The following is a 20,494-nucleotide window of genomic DNA, read 5'->3' on the forward strand; positions in this document are numbered from 1 at the left end:
TTTTTTAAAAAATCATGTGTGGTGGTGGCGCAAGCCTTTAATCCCAGTACTTGGGCAGCAGATGCAGGCCAAGTTCCAGGACAAACTGGTCTACACAGTGAGTTTTAGGACAACCAGTGCCACACAAAGAAACCTTGTTTTGAAAAGACATGAACAAACAAATATTTCATGTATATTCATGAACTGTTCATGGACTGTGTCTGCATGCACGTTCATGTGTGTGGGTATGTCCCTGTTGCAAGTGCACATGCTTACAGAGGCCTGAGGCCCACCGAGGAGTCTTTCTTGGTTGCTCTCTACTGCATTAATTGAGGTAGGGTCTCAGTTGAATCCAGAGCTTGTCTATCCTCCTGGTCTGACTAACCAGCCTGTCTCAGTAAGTCCCTATGTCTGCCTTTTGAGCACTGGAATTACAGGTGGGCCACTACACTGTCTTGACATTGATGTGGGTTCTGGGGAAGATCGTGTTTTGTAGCCATTACCTTAACCACCGAGCAGTCCCCTAAGCTCTTATCTCTTTCTTTGATCTACTTTAAACATTGTTCAGCTCTGGCCAACAATTCTGGCTTTGAATTTTGTCTTTGTCAGGGGGGAAGGCTTCTCAGCTTGTGTCTCTGGGTCTAAATTATGGTTAGTGGTACTGTGCTCACTGTGTTGTTCTGAGGGTCACAGGTATGTACAGATGCACTCTACACAGTCAGTGCAGGGTAGAGCAAGGCATGTGCCTTGCTCATGTCAGATATAGCAAGGGAAAATACCAAAAGGTACAGCGTGAGTGGGAAATAATGTACATCTTAGCTGACTTAGAGGAGGTTGGAAGTGATTAGGAGGTAATAAAAGATTTGAGGGGAAAGATTGAGAGTTAGGATGGGGTGTTGTTATGCTGTTTCGGCAGTGATTTTCACATTCGTATGTATTATTACCTGTACATAGGTAATATGTAAACCACATGCATATCAATATCAAATATCACGACCTGATTTTGGAGGGGGAGAGAATATCTGTGATAAAGTCTTGGCTGGCCAGAGATCTGCCTGCCTTTGTCTCAAGTGCTAAGACTAAAGATCTGTGCTATCACTGGAGACCTTTTTTTTTTTTTTTTTAAAGATTTATTCATTTATTATATATAAGTACACTGTCGCTGTCTTCAGACACACCAGAAGAGGGCATCAGATCCCATTACAGATGGTTGTGAGCCACCATGTGGTTGCTGGGATTTGAACTCAGGACCCTTTAATCACTGAGCCATCTCTCCAGTCCCCACTGGAGACCTTTAAAACCCTTTCTTTTATGGTCATCTTCATACCTTTGCCCTCATGTCAGAATTATGGGCTTACTTAAGGAAATTTCACTCACATTTCCCCTCTCTAACTTTATTTGCTTGTGCCCACTAGCGTGTGCATGTGTTTATGTCTGCGTGCGTGCGTGCGTGCGTGCGTGCGTGCGTGCGTGCGTGCGTGTTTGGGGGACTAAGTCTCACACTGTAGTAAAGGCTGCCCTAGTGTAGGTGTTTCTCCTGCTTCTCCTCAAATACTGGCATTATGGGTGAGCAATACCATACGGGGTCTTTTGTTTGATGTTTGAATACAAGTCTTTTAAAGTCTTTCTTGACCCATTATCTACTTTTTAAAGTTGTATTTGGGTAAATTCTAGTTTATTGAGATATCACACTGAGTTTTACTGTATAGATTGATAGCAGAATTTTCGATCCATTAGTATGTTTTAGTAGGTTTATAGTATCTTGAAATTGAGTTTATTTTGAACTTTGTTTTAAATACAGGGTTTCTTGTATCTCAGGCCACCTCAAACTCATCATGTATCAGAATGCTTCTGAATCCCCGTTCAGCAGTGGTGGGAATTGGATGTAGCTTCATGAGTGCTAAACAAGCATTCTGCCAGCGAAGCTTTACTGCAGTGTGCAAGCATGTTTGTGCACATGAGTGCAGACGGTTGGGTGTGAAGGTTAGTGGACATGTTTTGTAAGTCAAATCTCTCCACTTTAGATCCAGAGATCTAACTCAGTTTGTCAGATTTCATGTGGAAAGAACTTTTCTCACATTTTTGGCTCCTAATTTTAATGTTTTTAATAGTCATTTTAATTAGGGTTAAATTGGTGTGGTGGCTGAGGTGCATGCCTCAAACACCAGCACTTGGCAGGCCAGGGTAAGAGGACTGCTATGAGTTAGATGCTAGCTAGGGCTACATGAGCTCTAGACCACACTGTGCCACACAGTGAGGGCTTGGAGAGAGCAACCAGATCCTCCATTATGAATATGAATTTGACTTCTTCTGCCTTCCGAGCTCTTTTCCCATCACCCTTAGAGTTTTTTTCTGTATTACTGGCGTTCCTAAGACTACAGTGGGAGGAAACCATTTTTTTTCTAAGTTTATGTATGTGCGTGCCTACATTAGTTATCATGTGCATGCAGGTACCAACAGAGGCCACCAGATCTCCTGCATCTGGAGTTACAGGCAGTTGTGAGCTTCTGATGAGAGTGCTGCTTACTCAACCTGAGTCCATTGTCAGAGCAGTTAGTGCTCTTAACCATTGGGTCATCTCTCCAAACCTGAAGAAACACTTCTTATGTAAGAAGAGACTGAGAGGCCTTTGTGCTCCCACACTGCTTTGACTCTGGTTCTATGTTCCTTCTGATGACTGAGGTGAAGTTCAGTCCAGAAATGGGGACCACACTGGTACACATCCTGACATCACACAGGTCCCCAGCAAGATGCCTCCCTGTTGCACATACCTGACTAACCAGCATTTATTCACTGGGACACATTGATCACGTGATTTCTACATAAAAGCCGCATAATCTCTGGTTATATAGATACACACATGAGGAAACGAGCATACTTCTGGAACCTGCTTGGTATATGCTATACAAAGTTTTCATTCTACCTGGTGAAATGGATCTAATTTAGTGTTGGCACCTCTTCTCCTGGAAGGTTGGGAAGTTCACAGTGAATGACAATATGGGCAGACATCACTGACCTGTGTGGAATCTCACTTGTAATTTGTTTTTTATGAGCAGCTCAATTTCCTAAGCTACTCAGCAGAGGGCCAAGTACAGTGTGAGGTGCACTTTTCCCTTCGGTCATGCACAGTAACAAATACTCTAGTTAGAATTCAACAGCTGTGAGATCATTCAAACACCACTAGCTTTGAGAAACAAAGGGTGGAGAGCCAGGAAAAAACTGGGTAGGACTAATGTAGATTTGATTTTTCCTGAAAATTTCTACTTTTTAAAAAGTAGCTAGTGAGGATTTGTTGAAAATTTAAACTAGAAGTGACATAGTAAAATGTCCTTTTCCAGTCTCATCCCCAAGGTAATTGCCATTTTGTTAATAGTTTGCTTTGTGGTCCCCTCCCCCTTTTCTTGTATTGGGAACAAGAATATTCATAGTTGAGGCTGGCCTCAAACTTGATAGGTAAGAAAGATGACCAGAGCTTCTGTTTACCCTGCCTTTGCACCCACAGTGCTGGGGTTGTCATCAGCACGCCTGACCTTGTTATGTGTCTGCCTAGAATTCCTTTACAAATATTTTTTAAAAAGTTTTAAAAATATTACCTCAGAAAGGAGTTTACATTACTCAAGTGATCTTTGCTTTTTTTTCTCCATAGGCTCTCACACTCATCTTCTACCCTTCTCAGTCTGACTGCTTTGTAACATTTTGTAGTGTATGGCTATCATAACACCCCTTACACCCCCACACCCCCACATACATACATACATACATACATACATACATACATACATACATACTTTCCTTGAACTTATGAATCTCCTGTCTCAGTTACATGTTCTGGAGTTGTATCCTTGTATTTTGCTAGCACACAGGGTTTTTGTTTAGTGTTTGTGGGGGAAGCAGCAAGGGATTAGAAGACGGCATGATTTCATCCGGTAAAGTGGCCGGTATGGGACACTGACAGACCATGACCACCTGGAGCGCACATCTCTTACATTACACATATGCTCTACCACGCATGGCTTCACTAAGACAAAGGTTCATTCTAGGTTTTTTGTATTTTTATATTTGTATCTTGTCATGGAAATTTAACTTTTATAAACTTTGATATATCACAGTGTGTAATTATAGCCTGAGAAGATAAATTGTCTTCAAAAGTCATTAATAATATTTAAGAAGGTTCTTTTCTTTTTCTTTTTAAAGATTTATTCATTTATTATATATGAGTACACTGTAGCTGTCTTCAGATACACCAGAAGAGGGCATTGGATCTCATTACAGATGGTTGTGAGCCACCATGTGGTTGCTGGGAATTGAACTCAGGACCTCTGGAAGAGCAGTCGGGGCTCTTAACCACTGAGCCATCTCTCCAGCCCAAGAAGGTTCTTTTATGAAGTCTCCATATTTAACTAGAATACCTTATTTTCATTTTGTGTATATGAGTATTTTGCCTGCATGTGTGTATGTGCTGTTGTGGGACACTGGATCTCCCAGATCGCCTAGAAGCTGGTTAAAGAATGGTTGTAAGCCACCTTGTGGAAGCTAGAAACCAAACCAGCGTCCTCGGCAAGAAGATCAACTGTCTTATACTATTTTCCAGCTCCTCTGCATTCCAGTTTTTAGAAGAATTGGTGTCGTGTGTGTGTGTGCCTTGGAGTATGGATAACGATCATTTGTGCACAGGGGCCCTTGGAGCTTTGAAACTGCTTTGTGGGAACCAAATCTGCACAACCAGTCAGCTCTCTCAATTGTCCATCCACCTCTGCCATTACTGTTCAGATTTTTAACTTTAAATGTTTAAATTACAAAAGTAAGACAAGGTACTAACTCTTTCTGACCATTTAAGGAGTTCGGAATGTGGTAATGTTCCAATATTCTCTATAGATCTCCAAAGATAGTTTTTATTTTGAAACTCTGTGGTTATTGGAATGTCAGATAACAGACTTTTTTATCTTCTGGCATAGTATGTCTTTCCTGTTCTAAGAGGTGAGCAGTTGAGCGATCTTACCCTCTACCTCTGCCTCTGTCTCCTGGTTTATGTAAATGAATTTTACCTATTGCAGGCAGTTTATTATTGCTCCACATGTTTTTGTTCTCATTCTTTCTCTTCTTCTTTTTTGTTTTTCAAGACAGGGTTTCTCTGTGTAGCCCTGGCTGGCCTGGAACTCACTCTGTAGACCAGGCTGGCCTTTTTCTCAGATCTATCTGCCTCTGCTTTACATGTTCTTACATCTCAAGGTTTTTGGTCCCTGATTTTAGGGAGTATATCTCTGTTCATGATTAGCTTTCTGAAGGAAATCTGTGCCTCCTAAGTTTTCTTTCACTTTCCTACCTAATAATTTTTGTTCTGTTCTTTTCTTTCACTTTAAGAGGTGAGGGCTGGAGAGATATTCCAGTTGTTGAAATACTTGCTACACAAGCTTGAGGGCCTGAGTTTAGCTCCAAACTCACATTAAAGACAAAATAAAACAAAGCAAAAAATCAAACACCCAGAACTATGCATGATGGTTGTCTGTAGAGGAGACAGGTCGGGCTTGCTGGCCAGGAGCCTAGCCTACTCAGTGAGTTCCAGGTCATTGAGACCCTGCCCTCTTTTCTTTCTTTAAAGAAAAAAAAAAAAAAAGAATGTGCCATCTGGGGAACAACAGCTGAGGTCATCCTCTGTCCTCCACATGCAGGAACACGATTGCGGGTGCATGCTGCACTGAGAGCACCCCCCCCCCCCACACACACACACACACGAGACAGCATTCTGTAAGACTGATAATATTAGTTGAAGTAGAAAGTGCTGTGATTAGACTTTAGGAATCATTGCTGTGTCAGGTGGAAGCTGTCCTGCCTATGAAATATGCAAGCTAAGGTAAACCGCATCGTTTTAAAAATGTTTATTGTTTTGTGTGTATATGAGTGTGTGTGTGTCATGTGATGTGTACTAAGGTCAAAGACAGCTGTTAGAAATTGGTTCTTTCCAGGGAACAAATTCAGGTTGCCAAATCTGCACACCAAGTGCCTTTACCCACCTTCTTGCAGTCCCATGAGTTTCTTAACTCTTTCGTTTTATGAGCTATTGAGAATGTCATAATTAGGTCACATTTAGTTGTTCTACTTGTTTATCTAAATGTTAACTAAAACTTTTCATCTGCAGATTTTATGGTTTTGTTAAGATTTATTTACTTTAATGTGCATGAGTGTTTTGTCTGGGTGTATGTAAGTACACTGTGTGTATTCCTGGTACCTGTGGAAGCCAGAAGAGGGGGGTCCTGGATCCCCTGGAAGTGGTGTTAATGCTGTAAGCTGCCAAGTGGATGCCGGGAACAGTCTCAGGTCCTCTGTAAGAGCAGCCTGTGCTCTTAACTGCTGGACCATCTTTCTAGCCTCAAAGTTCAGATAGTTCTGCATTTTGACCAAATAAATGTTATCTTTAAAAAAAATTTATGTTAATGTATATGAGTGTTTTGCCTGCTTGTGTGCCTGTGTGCCACGTGGGTACCCGATGCCCAAGGAGGTCAGAAGAAGGTGCTAGATCTGCTGGAGCTGGATTTGTACATACTGTGAGCCACCATTTCTGTGCTGGGAATTAAACGCAGTTTCTCTGGAAGCCAGTGCTCGTAACTGCCAGGCCATGTCTCTGGCATGGAATAAAGGTCTGAAGAGCTTTCCCTCAGAGATTTTTAAATTCACTCTTTAATCTTTTAATTCTTTGAGAATTTAATACAAAGCTTTTGTTTGTTTGTTGAGATAGTTACATTATGTAGCCTTGGCTGGCCTCAGGTTGGCTATGCAGACCATCTGGGCCTTGAATTCACAGACATCTAGTTCTGCCTGCCTCTGCTTCTAAATGCTGGCTTCAAAGACTTAACATGTTTTCACCATTTGTTTTGTTGCTCGCAAGAAGTTGATACTAGAGGGAGCCTCTTGGGTTTTCTCTCTTATGCTGTCTCCTTGCCCTGTCAGGGTTAGAGACAACGTTTCATTATGTAGTCCTAGCTGGCTTGGTGCTCACTATGTAGAGCGGGTTGGCATCTTTGGGCACTTGCACACACTTGGGTGTTTTATGTGTCTATGCCCTTGGAGGCCAGAGGAGGGCATTAGACCACTTGGAGCTGCAGTCACAAGAGCTGCACTCCAGTCCTGAAAGAGCAGCGCACTCTCTTCACCACTAGACCAGCTCTCCAGTCCTCTGGGTAGTTTTAGTTATTATTTTTCTGATTTTAGATGAAAATACTCTAAGCTTCAGCTTTTGTGGACTCCTTTAATTTACAGTCTTTATTCCACTTGAATATTCTTTCTTCTGTGTTTCCTTTTCTCTAAAGCTTATAAAATTCTTAGCAGACAGATGCTGAGTCTGATACTCAGCACATCTGGTGATCTTCAAGTTACATGTTTCTTTCTCAAGGATGCCTTCCTACTTTCATTGTCTTCTGGGCTTCATTTTACTTAGTGGTTTGTTTCATCGTCTTCTGTACCAGGTGTTTGGTTTCTCCATGTTGAAGGAACCCAGGACCTCGGGCATGTTAGGCACTCTACCACTGACCTGTATCTCACCCAGTGTGCTTGCTCTTAGTGATCGAAATCTCTTAACTCTGGATAGCCACTGAAGCATATGTTGCCTGGCTACTTCCAGTATTCACATTTATTATTCTTAGAGCCATTTGGTCTTGGTCTTTCTGCTTAGGTTTTATCATATGTAGCAATTCTTAGTCATATATTTGAGTCGTAGCTTGTTTTGATTGATAAAATTGGTTATCTATCTTATCTTTTGGAGTGAGGTCCACTTTCCTAAAGATAGACCTCGTGATATGTATGTAGTAAGGAGAGTGGGGAAGAGCAAACAAGGAGTAAACAGGCAGCTGCCACATTTACTAAAGGAAGTCTGTTACATTCTGATGTGGAAGTGTGTTAGTTTATTCTATTCTTTGGATCAGTTACCTTTTCCTATATTGTGCCCTAATTCTTGTTATGGAACTGCCACTAACCATAGAGCCTTTACCATAGTTTTAGTTGTTTTTCTTTCCTTCCTTCCTTCCTTCCTTCCTTCCATCCATCCATCCATCCATCCATCCATCCATCCATCCATCCATCCATATGTGTGTGAATACTAGTGAAGGTCTGAGGGTAGCTTGGAGGAGATGGTTTTGTTTTTCAGCCATGTGTTTCAGAAGTCAGATTGTCAGGCTTCTCGAGGCCTGCACTCTTGTCCACTGAGTCGTCTGCTGACCTTTGACTGTAATTGAGGATATTACTTGTGCCACTGTTAGTTCACTTTGCATTGAGGTCATGATTCCATGCCAAGGCTTTCATAAAACTTTTCATATTTGGTACTTTCTTGCAATAGATTTCTAGTTTTCTGCCAAGTATTCTCCCTACTTTTTATCATTTTTGCTTTTTGTTGATGTATTTTTGGATTTGTTGCTGTTTTTAAAGGCAGGGTCTTATTAAGTAGCTCTTGCTGTCCTGGAACTCTATAGACCAGGCTGGCTTTGAACTCACAGAGATCTGTCAGCTTTCAGGATGCTGGGATTAAAAGCATGTATATCAACACGTCTGGTTGATTTCTTTATTTCTTGACCTTTTTTTTCTGACCTGGGCTGGTTCACCCTTCCAAAAGCAACTTGGTGGTCCTTCACTCCTGGGCTGTCATCATATTGCTTTCAAATTTAGGGCTGACACCTGATCGATATAGTGCACTATAGCCCAGATCTCCTTGGACTCAAGTGATCCTCCTGACTCAGACTTTCAAGTAACCAGGACTACAGGTATATATAACCAATCATGCCCACCCCAGTTGACTTAATACTCCTGTCACTCTACCTCCACAATGCCCACAATCTTCTTGACCATGGCCTCCACAGGCCTCTACACTCAAATATACATATTCCTATACACTTAATTAAAAATTAAGTACGTGTAGTTTTAAATCTGGGTTACTCATACTTGCTAGATGGCAGACACTTCTACCACTGAGCTGTCCAACAATAGTTAGGTTTAAGATCTACTTGGCATTTTGGAGGATTTAGAGGTAAGTGATCAATTAAAATAAAGATTCAGGAGTTAAGCCTATTATTACTTTTCATGTATCCCCTGAAATACCATACTAATCTTTAAACTAGAGAAAATAATGTAAAGAAAACAGCAAACATTTACACCTTAAAAGGAAGGGATTGATGTATTTTTTTATTGGAGGTGATGTTTTAATCTAGTGGGATCTATAGTAAAGAGTATTATTGTTTGTGTTCTTGATTGTGTGCATGTGTTTGCATTTGAATGTCCATTCGAGAGTGTGCCGGGAGAGTGTTCTGCAAACCAGACACTTAGTCCTAGTATCCTTTTATTGTTTTAGCGATCATTTGAAAAGTAAAACGAAAGGACTTATTTTGGGAAGTGGCCCTCAAACCATTTCTGCCGTCTCTGCTCTTCCCAGTGGCCACAGCTCCTGGGTCTGTTGGAATATTCCCACAGCAAGCCTCAGGACAGAGACTGGAGCAAAACTAAAGCTCCGATTTACTGAGTATTCAGTATCTATCAGTATATATCCCAGGAATGATGCTCAGTGAGTGTTTAGTGGATTTAGTTTCTGAAATAAGCTAGTATTTGAATAGTAATCTCCATGTTACATATGTCAATATTAAGGCTTACTAAATGCTCACTAAATTGCACAAGGAAATAGCTAGTACATTGACATCTGAGCTGCAGACATATTTGGTCTACTTTTTTTTTTTTAAAGTTTTTTACTATTACCTATATTGTATAGGGTTTGAGTACTAAACAAAAATACCTACTGGAATTAAACTATATTAAAATATATTACTCTTGACTCCAAATTATTTTACATGTTCTTTTTTTTTTTAAGATTTTATTTATTTATTCTTTTTATGTATGTAGGTACACCATTGCTGTCTTCAGACACACCAGAAGAGAGCATCAGATCCCATTACAGATGGTTGTGAGCCACCATGTGGTTGCTGGGATTTGAACTCAGGACCTCTGGAGGAACAGTCAGTGCTCTTAACTGCTGAGCCATCTCTCCAGCCCCTTTACATGTTCTTTAACATGCAAAACTATCAAAAGTTTTATATATTTATTTTACTGGTGTGTTTTGCTTGCATGTTAGTATGTGTACCATGTGTGTACCTGGTACCTGAGGGAATAAGAAACCATTAGATTCCCCAGACAGGAGCTACAGACAGTTGTGAGCTATCATGTGGGCTCTGGGACGCAAACCCAGGTTCTTGAAAAGTAACAAGTGCTCTTCACTGGTGAGCCATCACCACACCTTACAAGTTTACTCTTTAAAGTTATTTTCTTTATTTATTAAAGAAAGTCTTTTTGAAACTTTATGTTAGGCATGGTTGTGAGCCACCATGTGGCTTCTGGGAATTGAACTCTGGTCTTTTCCAGAATCATCCATCAAGTGTTCTTAACTGCCAAGCCATCTGCCTGGTCCCAGCTCCTTTATTTAGGCAGGGTCTCTATAGCCCAGGCTTCAGGCTTGTCTCACACTTGTACCTCTTGCCTTAGTTCTTTGAATGCTGTACTACAAGTGTGTGCCCACTGGTAACTTCCTGTGCAAGGAATTACTGACGGTTGTACTTGGATTCCCAGAAGTCACTTTTGACACTGCTCAGAGGAGGACAGAATAAAGCAGTCTCTTCCATTAAGAATAATTTTTGTCTTGTGATATTAGAAATTGAGCCCATGGCCTCATCTGGTTGGTAAGTAATCTGCCACTCGGCTACCTTCTAGCGCATGAGGTCTGTTTTGTTTTTAGACAGATCTCACTGTGTAGTCCTGGCTGGCCTGGAACTCACAAGACATCTGCCAGCCTTGCCTTAAAGGTGTGTGTCCCCACACCTGGCTCACACGTGGGTTTTACTCAAGCTTTTTTTAAAAAGACAGACTTATTTATTTATTTATTTATTTATTTATTTATTTTATACATGTGAGTACACTGTAACTGTCTTCAGACACACCAGAAGAGGGCATCAGATTCCATTACAGATGGTTGTGAGCCACCATGTGGTTGCTGGGATTTGAACTCAGGACCGCTGGCAGAGCAGTCAGTAGTCAGTGCTCTTAACCACTGAGCCACCTCTCCGGCCTCCAATTTTTTTTATTTTTATTTATTTATTTATTTTTTTTTTGATTTCTGTTTTTTTGTTGTTGTTGTTGTTTTTTTTTTTTCTTTAATGAAGAACAAGTTCAAACTTGTTACACCAGCACATGTGAGGCTGAGGCAAGATGATTCCATTGTCAAACTTAGACTGGTCATCGGTGGAAGGAGAAAGGGAGGGAGAGAAAAAGAAAACTTTAAAAGTTCCTATGATCTTTATTTCATGCCTCTATTATAATAAGGCTTTGACTAGCTTTCAAATTCTAGATGCAAAACTTTTTTTGTTTGTTTTCTGAGGTAAGTCTCACTGTGTGGCCTTGGCTGGCCTGGAACTCACCATAAAGATCAGGCTGGCCTCTGGGACTCGATGTGTGCCTTGGGAGTGCTGTGGTTAAAGGAGTTTACCATTTCACCCAGCTCAGAACTGTTTTTCTTCATCTCAGATCTTCCAGGATTTTCTCACTGTCTTAGAGTCTATTTCTGAATGATTTCATTGTATTTTGTCACGTGTCTGTCTGTCTGTCTACCAGCTAGAATTTATTAGATACTTTCCTCATGATTAGACCATGGATTCCTAGTTTGGGGAAGAAGCTCACAGGTTTGCTTTGATCTCATTATCAAGGACACATACTGTTGATAGGACTTGGTGTTTCCCTTGGGTATGTCTTTTTCTATACTGTACCTTTTAGAATGGATTTGTGGCACACAGCTTCCACTCAACAATCAAGGACTTGTATGTCTTCATTTCCTTGAGTAGAGTAGCTACCTGTGCTATTCCTGGGAGATTCCACTCCAGCCCAAAGCATGTATTTGGTTATTTAATCAGCATGGGCTAAACAAGTGTTTATTGAGATACGTTTACTCTGATGGACTCCAAGTAGCATATAATCATCTCTCATTTAAGGTTTTTCTCATTTCCGCGTGTGAGAAATGAGGATAATTGTCAGGATCCAGTTGGAATACACATCATCTCAGAATCCTCATTGTGCAAAGAAATAGAAAAGCCTTAGAATAATAATAAGTTGTCCAGCCTGGAGGAGACTGTGCGGCAGACCCCCAACTGCCAGCAGTATTTGGGGATTCCTGTGGCCTGGCTCTCTCGGGGGTCCATTTTGTCTCAGCTCTTCATTCATTTCTGTTGATGAAGGTTCCAGTCCACATTCAGCTCCAGTTAATGCTTCACATTGCTGAGATCACCACGAGGTTAGTGAAATCCTGGCTAGGATAGGAATGTAGATTTCAGTTGGCCATTATCTAACCAACAGAAAATGAACTCATTCAACGTCAGTCTTACTTTTGGAAGAAGACTTGCACCAGAGTATCACTTTAATCAGCTTTTGTTTTTATTTTTGATTCGTCTTTTTCTTCCTTATTAGAGGTTTTAGTCATGGTTCCAGTTTATTCTTGCCACTGGTTACCAATAAACATTGTTATTGAAGCATAGATCCAGTTTTGCTTGTCTATTCCCTTATTTTTAAGAGGAATATCTCAAATGTTACGCAGGCTGGCCTTAAACTCTCAGTTCAATTGTTGCTCCTATCCCCCTTCGTGAGCACATGAAGCTGTATACATGTGCTATTACACTTGGCTTATAGGTCATTGTGGTAATCTTGTTATTGCCAGACAGCTTTGGGAGACAGCGTCTTACATGTGTTGCCATGACTGACTTGGAAGTCTCTATGTAGATCAGGCTGGCCTCTATAGAGATCTGCCTGTTTCTGCCTCCTGGGTTCTGGGAGGTAAAGTGAAGTTCGACCCCTACCCTGTTTTGAACTCAGACTGGCAGAGGATGGCCTTGAACTGATCATTCTGTCACTTCCCAAGCTGTTGGGCATACACAGAGTGGGTGACCACACCCCCACCATCAATCCTGTAAATGTTTCTTTACTGATTATATTTTTGTAGCTTTTCAAATAATGATTCCTGACTATTCTGCTTTAGTTATGAATGTCTGTGGAAATGTTTACTAGAGGTATTTGACTATTGAAGTACACACACACACACACACACACACACACACACACACACACACACACACTTCACTAGACCATTTTTCTAAAGGAATTCATAGACTTTGATACGTGGGCAGTGTCCCTTAGCACGTGGCTGAAGTGCCTGCCTCTGAGCCTGGTGTTAGCCTAAGCAGTAGGAAGAGCAGAGCACTGAGGGCTGCTTTCTTCTTTTAGTCTTTGACAACTCCAGAATCACTATTAAACATGACTTAAGTTTTTAAAAATTGGTTGGCATAAAATAAATAGCAAAATTGTTCCTCGTGTTGTAACTGAAGGATCTGGAAGACTGATGAGAACAAACACCCTTTGGGAGTTTGTTCTGGAAGACTAGAGTTTCCTGTTCACCAGACTGTTTCAGAAATCTTCAAGGCTTTTCGCTGCTCAGGTGCAAATTGTGTCCTTTGTTTATACTTTCTCCACATGCTGTATAAAAACTGTCAGCACTCAACATCTAAGGTTTAGCAAACATTTATGCCTGTGTGGTTTCGTCTGACCCACAAATATTTATTATCTACTCAACAGAATCCACTTTGATATTAGAAGTATTGAAGTAGTTACATGATACTAGCTTATAAATGTATGCATGGCTTCACTTTCTAAGCTGCTTGACAGTTTCTTTTAGGTCCACCTTTGAGAGTTTTCTATGTAACCTTCAGTTAATAGAAGCCAGCTCCCTGCTTCTCTGAGTGTGACTAACTAGGAGCTTGGACGTCTATGTGTGATGCATCTTCCTCCTTATTCTAAGGTGTGAGTCTGTGTCCTGGCTGCTTCTTTAACACCAAACCTTTGAAATTGCTACAGGTTTGTTGAATAGTTCTGTATTAATATTTAGGTTTAATTAAAAATTTTTATATTTTTGGCATATCTATTTCCAATTTTTTTAATGTACACTTGAGATAAGGGTTGAAGGGCCTTCCTTCTCCTTGTCCTGTGTCTGCTTTCCTGAATTTAGGTATGCCACTATCGGGCAACATAATTTGAGCTAGCATTTCACATTTCCATAATTGGTTTCGTGGTGAATGTGGCAGTACACTGAGAAGAGCTTTGTGACCAGATTCTCCCACATGTTGCCAGTACTGAAGCTCTGAGGTATGGAGGGAAAATATCTTGTCCATTTAAAAATTCATCATTGCCTATGAGTCTGACGTGGCTTGGAAAATACACTGTGAAAACTCTGCCTAGAAAAGTACCTATTCCTCCATTAACTTTGAGCTCCATAGTTTGTTCCTGATAGAAATTTCTAGATTTTGATGACAGTCATTCCCTGTCAGTCTTGTTATTAAATCATGTCAATAATGACCTTATAAAATGGGGAGGTAAACTTGGAACAAGCCCCATACTCACTGACCAGTTTATGGAGTGACCACACACTCCATACATTTCCCAGCTTTTGACTGATCCTTGTGTGAGTCTTGCCTGTGGATCAAGGCCTTGCTTGGACTTAAGTTGATGTTACATTTTGTTTCCACAGCTGGCAGTAAGCCCAAGTTTGCTGTTAATGCTTAACACATTTTCTGAATAACAGTTCTTTAACTGTTAATATTGTACAAAATGGTACTTGAATTGTTTGATTTTCTCTCTCTGTATTAGAAAAACTGGTGTTTTTTTGTAAGTCATGTATATTCTTCCTAATATTGTTCATATAATGACATGATCCAGGAAAAATAAAATGGGAAAATGGACATTACTTCTGACCTTCAAATAAAACTCATTATGTATTGGTTTTCAGACTGTTTACGGAACCTTGGGACATATACCGTGTTAAATCAAGGCTGTTTACCCATGTGGGATGACAGGCCCCATGATCTGATGTGGTTGTGGACCAAGAAGGGGGTTCTGGGGAAATGCACAGTCACAAAGGTTACCACAGATCTCACAGAAGCTAGGGTCTTCTGTGAAGGGAAGTATCAGAGACAGAGGTCTGTCCCGTTCTGCCTTCGTCTTCACACCACACTTCTGCAAAAGCTCTACTGTCTATTCACCAACTTAGCTAATGCTTAGACATCCTGTTTGTCTTAGAACTTGAACCTCTAAAATATTGTCTAAAGCAGTCTTTCTTTGGGAGTTGGGGGTGGGCAGGATTTCTTGTAGCCCAGGTTAGCCTTAACTTCACTTAATTTCACCATGAAATCTTTATCCTCCTGAGTTCTGGGATCACAAGTGTGCATGATCACACATTTTGTGCCACGCCAAAGACTGAAACCAGGGTTTTATGCATGCTAGGCAAACACTCTTATCTACTGAGTAAGCAACTCCTCCGCTCAAGACCCATCTTTTCATTAGTAACGTTATGTGTAAAAGATTGACGTGTGTTCATGCTGTGGTTTCATGGATGTTCCCCTGGAGGCCAGAGGTGTTAGCTCCCTGTGAGCTGGAATTACAAGCACTTTTGAGTCATCTGATATGGGTGAGGGACACTGAGCTTTGTAAGAGCAGACGAAGGCTTGTAGCTACTGAGCCATCTCTCTAGCCCATGGGAACTCTATTGTTCTGCACCTTTATGTCGCCATGACTATACAGCAGGTTTTAAGAATACTTTCATTTTAGGGAGAAAGGTGTCTAAAACTGCTGGGCGTGTGGTTACACACACACACACACACACACACACACACACACACACACACACACACACACACACACACACACACACACCTAGTTTACTAGTTTACTGTGGAAACAATTTGAAAGCAAAGATGAACTATAAATGACCAGAGGCTCTTTGAGAGTAGTAAAGGACCTCAATTATTAAAGTTTGATTTAGAAACTTTTTTGAATTCAAAATATTAATTTTTTGGAAATGTATGAAGGTTATATAGTCCTACAAATACATTGCTTCAGAGTTTATTCCATATTTTGTATGGTGATCACATTGTTTTAGAGGCTAAACACCACGTCAGGATCTAAATAAACGTTGGGTCTCATGCGGTTATTTCTGTGGCTTCTTTTTTTTTTGAGACAGTGCCTCACTGTGTAGCACACTCTGAGCTCACACCTCACTGTGAACAGTTACTGATTGAAGAGGATTTAAGTGACTGTGTGAAGAGCAGTGGAGTAAAATCAGTTCAGTAACTACTTACTTGTTTGCCGTGACTGAGCGCACCATTCATGGTTGCTTTCCGCAAGTAAGCAACGGGGTGAACATTTTTGAAGACAGCCTCACAGGATAAACTACAAAGCCGTGTCAGCTAATTCTATAATTAAGTAGTCGTGGTCCACCAAGAAAACAAACATTTAACTGTCTTAGCTTAGAAATGATGGTGAGTCTTCATCCATCCTCTGGATCTAAAACCCAATTTGGTGGGGTTAAGTAGTTGTTGCCATGTTTCTTTGTTTTTACGATAATAATAATAATAAAACATTATTAATTTTATTATTATTATTATTTATTTATTTATTTTGAGACAGGGTTTCTCTGTGAAACAACCCTGGCTGCTTTGGAACTTGCTTTGTAGACCACGCTGGCTTTGAACTAACAGAGATCTACCTGCCTCTGGCTCCTGAGTGCTCGGATTAAAGGCGTATGCCATCACACTTGGCTGTTTCTTCAGAACAAGACCCAAGCCTTTAGAATCAATAAATTAGAGAATTAAAAGAATCCATTCTTTTTGTTTTTTAGATGTTAACCTATCTCAAATTGTTGAGAGAGAAAACAACATCTGGTCTTAGTGGTGTGGGGCAAGTGGGAGCTTTTTAAAATTGTGTGCAGAGGTGTGTGTGTGTGTGTGTGTGTGTGTGTGTTGTTCTACCATCTAAACCATTTTAAATAGCTGTGTGTGACTAGCAGCTACTATATTAGACCATATAGGTTAATTTCTTAAGTGTTTGCTTTTAGAAAGAATTCTGCACAGACTTATACATAGTATATATTTTAAGATTCTGCACAGAGACTTATACATAGTATATATTTTAAATTTTGCAATTGCACCTCCAGTCTCCCTGCATACCTTCTATGTCCAGTTATAATCTGGATAAAATGGATGCATACTATTACTTCCTAGTCACCCTAGACTCAGAAACCACATGCCTGATTTTTTCAGAGGTCTGTCATCCTCTGAAGGGACTAATGTGTCTGTCACATTCTACTTGCCAACTCTTGTTGATCTCCTATAGGGTCACAGCTTACCACTGATAGACCTTTAAAAGCACTTGTGTGTGTGCAGGCCAGAGGACACTGTGGGACTTGGTGTGTGAGGTCTGAGGATAGAACGCTGGCTGCACACCTGTGGCGGCTGCACACCTGTGGCTGCTGCACACCTGTGGCTGCCCTTAAGTGTTGGAAGAGCAGGCAAGGGCAGGCTTATTATTGCCCAGAGCCTTCACCTTTCAAAAAGATATCAATGCCACTTTTACAAGTGCTTTCCAATATCAAGTAGTTGTTAGTTCTAAAATCAGTAGTCATTACCAAATGGTTTTAGACATTTAGACATAAGTAGAATACATCTTGCTTTCTTTCATCCCCCACCCTCTTGGAGACAGTCTCTCTCTAAGTCCTAAACTGTTTTCTGACGATCCTCCTACCTCAGCCTCTCAAGTTCTGGGATAACAGGTATGAGCCAGACACAGTTCCTTCTGTTAACATCATACCAAGAAAATTGTGCACAAAATTTACCCTGCATTATTTATTTGTAGAACCCCCCAGCATCACACTAAAGGAAACACAAATAGAAAACCTTTAACTTGTTTCCAATATATATTGTACCAATGTAAATTTCATTTTTTTCTTGTTTATCTTGATCTCTCTACATAGCCATACTGCCCTAAAATGTAGGCTAAGCTGGCCTTGCACACAGAGATCCTCCACTGAGGAGGTCTCTGCCTCCTGAGTCTGTATCTACATTTATGTAACTAGGTTCACTCCTAGAGTCGCCCCATAACATTTGTAGTTTATGAGTGTTGTTTTGTTTGCCTTATTAAGTTAGACGAAGAACATTACCATTATTTGTGATGTGCTTGTGTGTGAGTGTAGACTTGATTGTGCCACAGTGTGGATGGAGGTCATAGGACAACTCCGGGTAATCGGTTCTCCTTTCTCCGTGTGTTCTGAGAGCATCAGGCTTACTCAGCAAACAAGCCCTTCTGATCCACAGCTGATCCCTTGCTTGTTTTCATGAGCCTCTTTCTTTGTTCCTAAAATCTTTCATTTTAGGGGTGACATGATATTTTCATTTGGGAACTAGGCAAGTCTTACCATTCTGCTTCAGAAATTTGTGTTCAATGTTTTCTATGATGAACAGTACTTTTGATACCACTTTTAAAATGAAAATAAAAAAAAAGAAGTGGGGGGAGGAGGGAGTTCTCTTTTTGAGACAGAATTATACTGACTAAATTTCTGTACTCAAATGGTTCTGCTTCAGCCTTCCAAACAGCTAGGCCTTCAGATGTGCGCTGCTATGCATGACTGTACTTTGAATTTTAATAAATCATCTTCAATTATTTTCATAGGATAAACCTGTGGTAGTCTTTTGGCGCTGTTTCTCACATCACATCCTATGTGTGTATATGTTTGTGTGCATGTATGAGCGAGTGTACATGAGTGAGAGTGTGCATGCATGTGTATGAGTGTGTACATGTGGAGGGAAAATGACAGTTTGCAGGAGTAAGTTCTTTTATTCAAGTGTGGGTTCCAAAACATCAGGCTCGTGGACAAGCACCCTTTTCCATGAAATAGAAAGTTACCACCTTCTCCGGAGTAGGCATGCACACCAGCCCTGAGGCAGCACTTAGGCTGAGGGACGGGGCTTGGCATGGACAACATAATGAAACACTTAAGGAAAACAATCTTGGCCAGTCTAATTTCTTTTTCTTACCTCCCTTCAGCCCCTCTTTTCTTTTGTTTAAAAATAGTAGCCTTCACCTTTAATCCCACATAACACTTGAGAGGGAGAGGCAGGCGGATCTCTAAGTTCTGCAGAGTAAATTCAGAACAGCCAGGGCTACGCAGAGGGACCCTGTCTCAAAAATCTGTGTGTGTGTATGTGAGGGTGGGGGTGTACACAATAAATGGCAGGGGCAAGAAAGATTGCTGAGTGGTTAAGAACATGTGTTGCTCATCAGGGGGTTCTGTGTTCTCAACGTCTACACTGGGCAGCTCTTGGCCATTACCTCCACCTCCAGGGCATCTGATAACCCTCCTCTAACTTCCTCTGCATCCGGATACAGATGACATGCACACACACACATGTATACAAATAGTGTATGAAAATAGCATGTGCTCCTCATAAAAATGTCATATCTACTTTCCAGAGGTGACTTAGTAAACTTAGTAGGCTTTCAAGTGGATTCTTTCTCCATATTGGAGATTCACAAAGGCTGTTATCTGCAGATACATAATGAGTGATTATAGGGCTAGAAACCCAAATCATCTAAGCATACAATTGTCCCACATATAATATAGTAGGAATTATGTACAGTATTTTTAGTAGTTTTGTACACAAAGCCAGCTTCCAAAGTATGGAATTTGGTGCCTGTGAAGCTGCCACATAACAGTTATAGTGGGTGTTTGGGTTAGAGGTAATTCCGTTCACAAAGTGAAGTCTTGTCTCCAGACTTGCTGTGGAGGCAGTATCAGATTCTCGGGTATCTGTGTGAGTGTATGTGGCATGTTCATGTGTGTCATTCCTGTCCAACGAGTGCTGTACCACTGAGCCCAGCTCAGCGTGTATTCTATTTACACATGTCTTATGTATTTTTGAGCAGATTTATGTTTTTATGAGAAGATTTATGGGGTTTTTTTTGTTTAGTTTTGTTTTCTCAAGCTCAATGTGTGACCCAGACTGATTTTGAACTCAAGCCCCTCCTGCTTCAGCCTTCAGAGTGCTGGATTGCAGTGGAGTACAGGTGTAACCCCACAATGTTGGCCTTGTTTGTATTCTTGACTGCGCCCCACCCCCAGCTGCGTAGGCTACAACTGTTAGTTCATGCTTTAAGTAAGTTTTATTTTTGAAGTTGTTATTTTATGTGTGCATTTTTTTCCGGAGCTGAGGACCGAACCAAGGGCCTTGGCACTTGCTAGGCAAGTGCTCTACCACTGAGCTAAATCCCCAACCCTTATGTGTGCATTTGTTTGCCTGCATGTTTGTGTCACATTAGTGCCTGGTGCTCATGAAGAGCAGAAGAGGGCATTGGATCTCCTGGAACCACGGCTACAGAGTATTGTCACCAACCACATGGTGAATGGGAATTAAATCCAGGTCCTCTGGAAGAGCAGAACAGCCAGTGTTTTTGTCTAAAAATCTTTATTCAGATATATTCCACGGTAATTTAAAAATATACATCTTATTTATATCAGTAGTCCTTTATCCTAATTAGCCATTGCTCTTAAATGCTGAGCCGTCTCTAGCCCTGATTTGTGTTCCTTGCATAGTGGGGAAAATGGCTCAGAGGGTAAAGTTGCTGTGCAAGC

General features: G+C 40.8%; 1 protein-coding gene across 5 annotated transcripts in view; it reads left to right on the forward strand.

Annotated features, from left to right (window-relative positions):
* Nucleotides 1-20,494, forward strand: part of Wdr33 (WD repeat domain 33) — a 106,278-nt gene that overhangs the window by 51,649 nt on the left and 34,135 nt on the right. The window contains exon 8 of one of the 5 annotated variants that reach the window (XM_063277382.1): nt 1,781-14,820. The exons of the other annotated variants lie outside the window; for them this stretch is intronic. Coding sequence (XP_063133452.1) covers nt 1,781-1,983 — 203 coding nt within the window. The 3' untranslated portion in view covers nt 1,984-14,820. Of the gene's footprint in view, nt 1-1,780; nt 14,821-20,494 lie in introns of those variants that run through there. 5 annotated transcript variants of the gene reach the window in all.

This window comes from Rattus norvegicus, chromosome 18 (assembly GCF_036323735.1).
Source record: "Rattus norvegicus strain BN/NHsdMcwi chromosome 18, GRCr8, whole genome shotgun sequence".
NCBI classification, from domain to species: domain Eukaryota; kingdom Metazoa; phylum Chordata; class Mammalia; order Rodentia; family Muridae; genus Rattus; species Rattus norvegicus.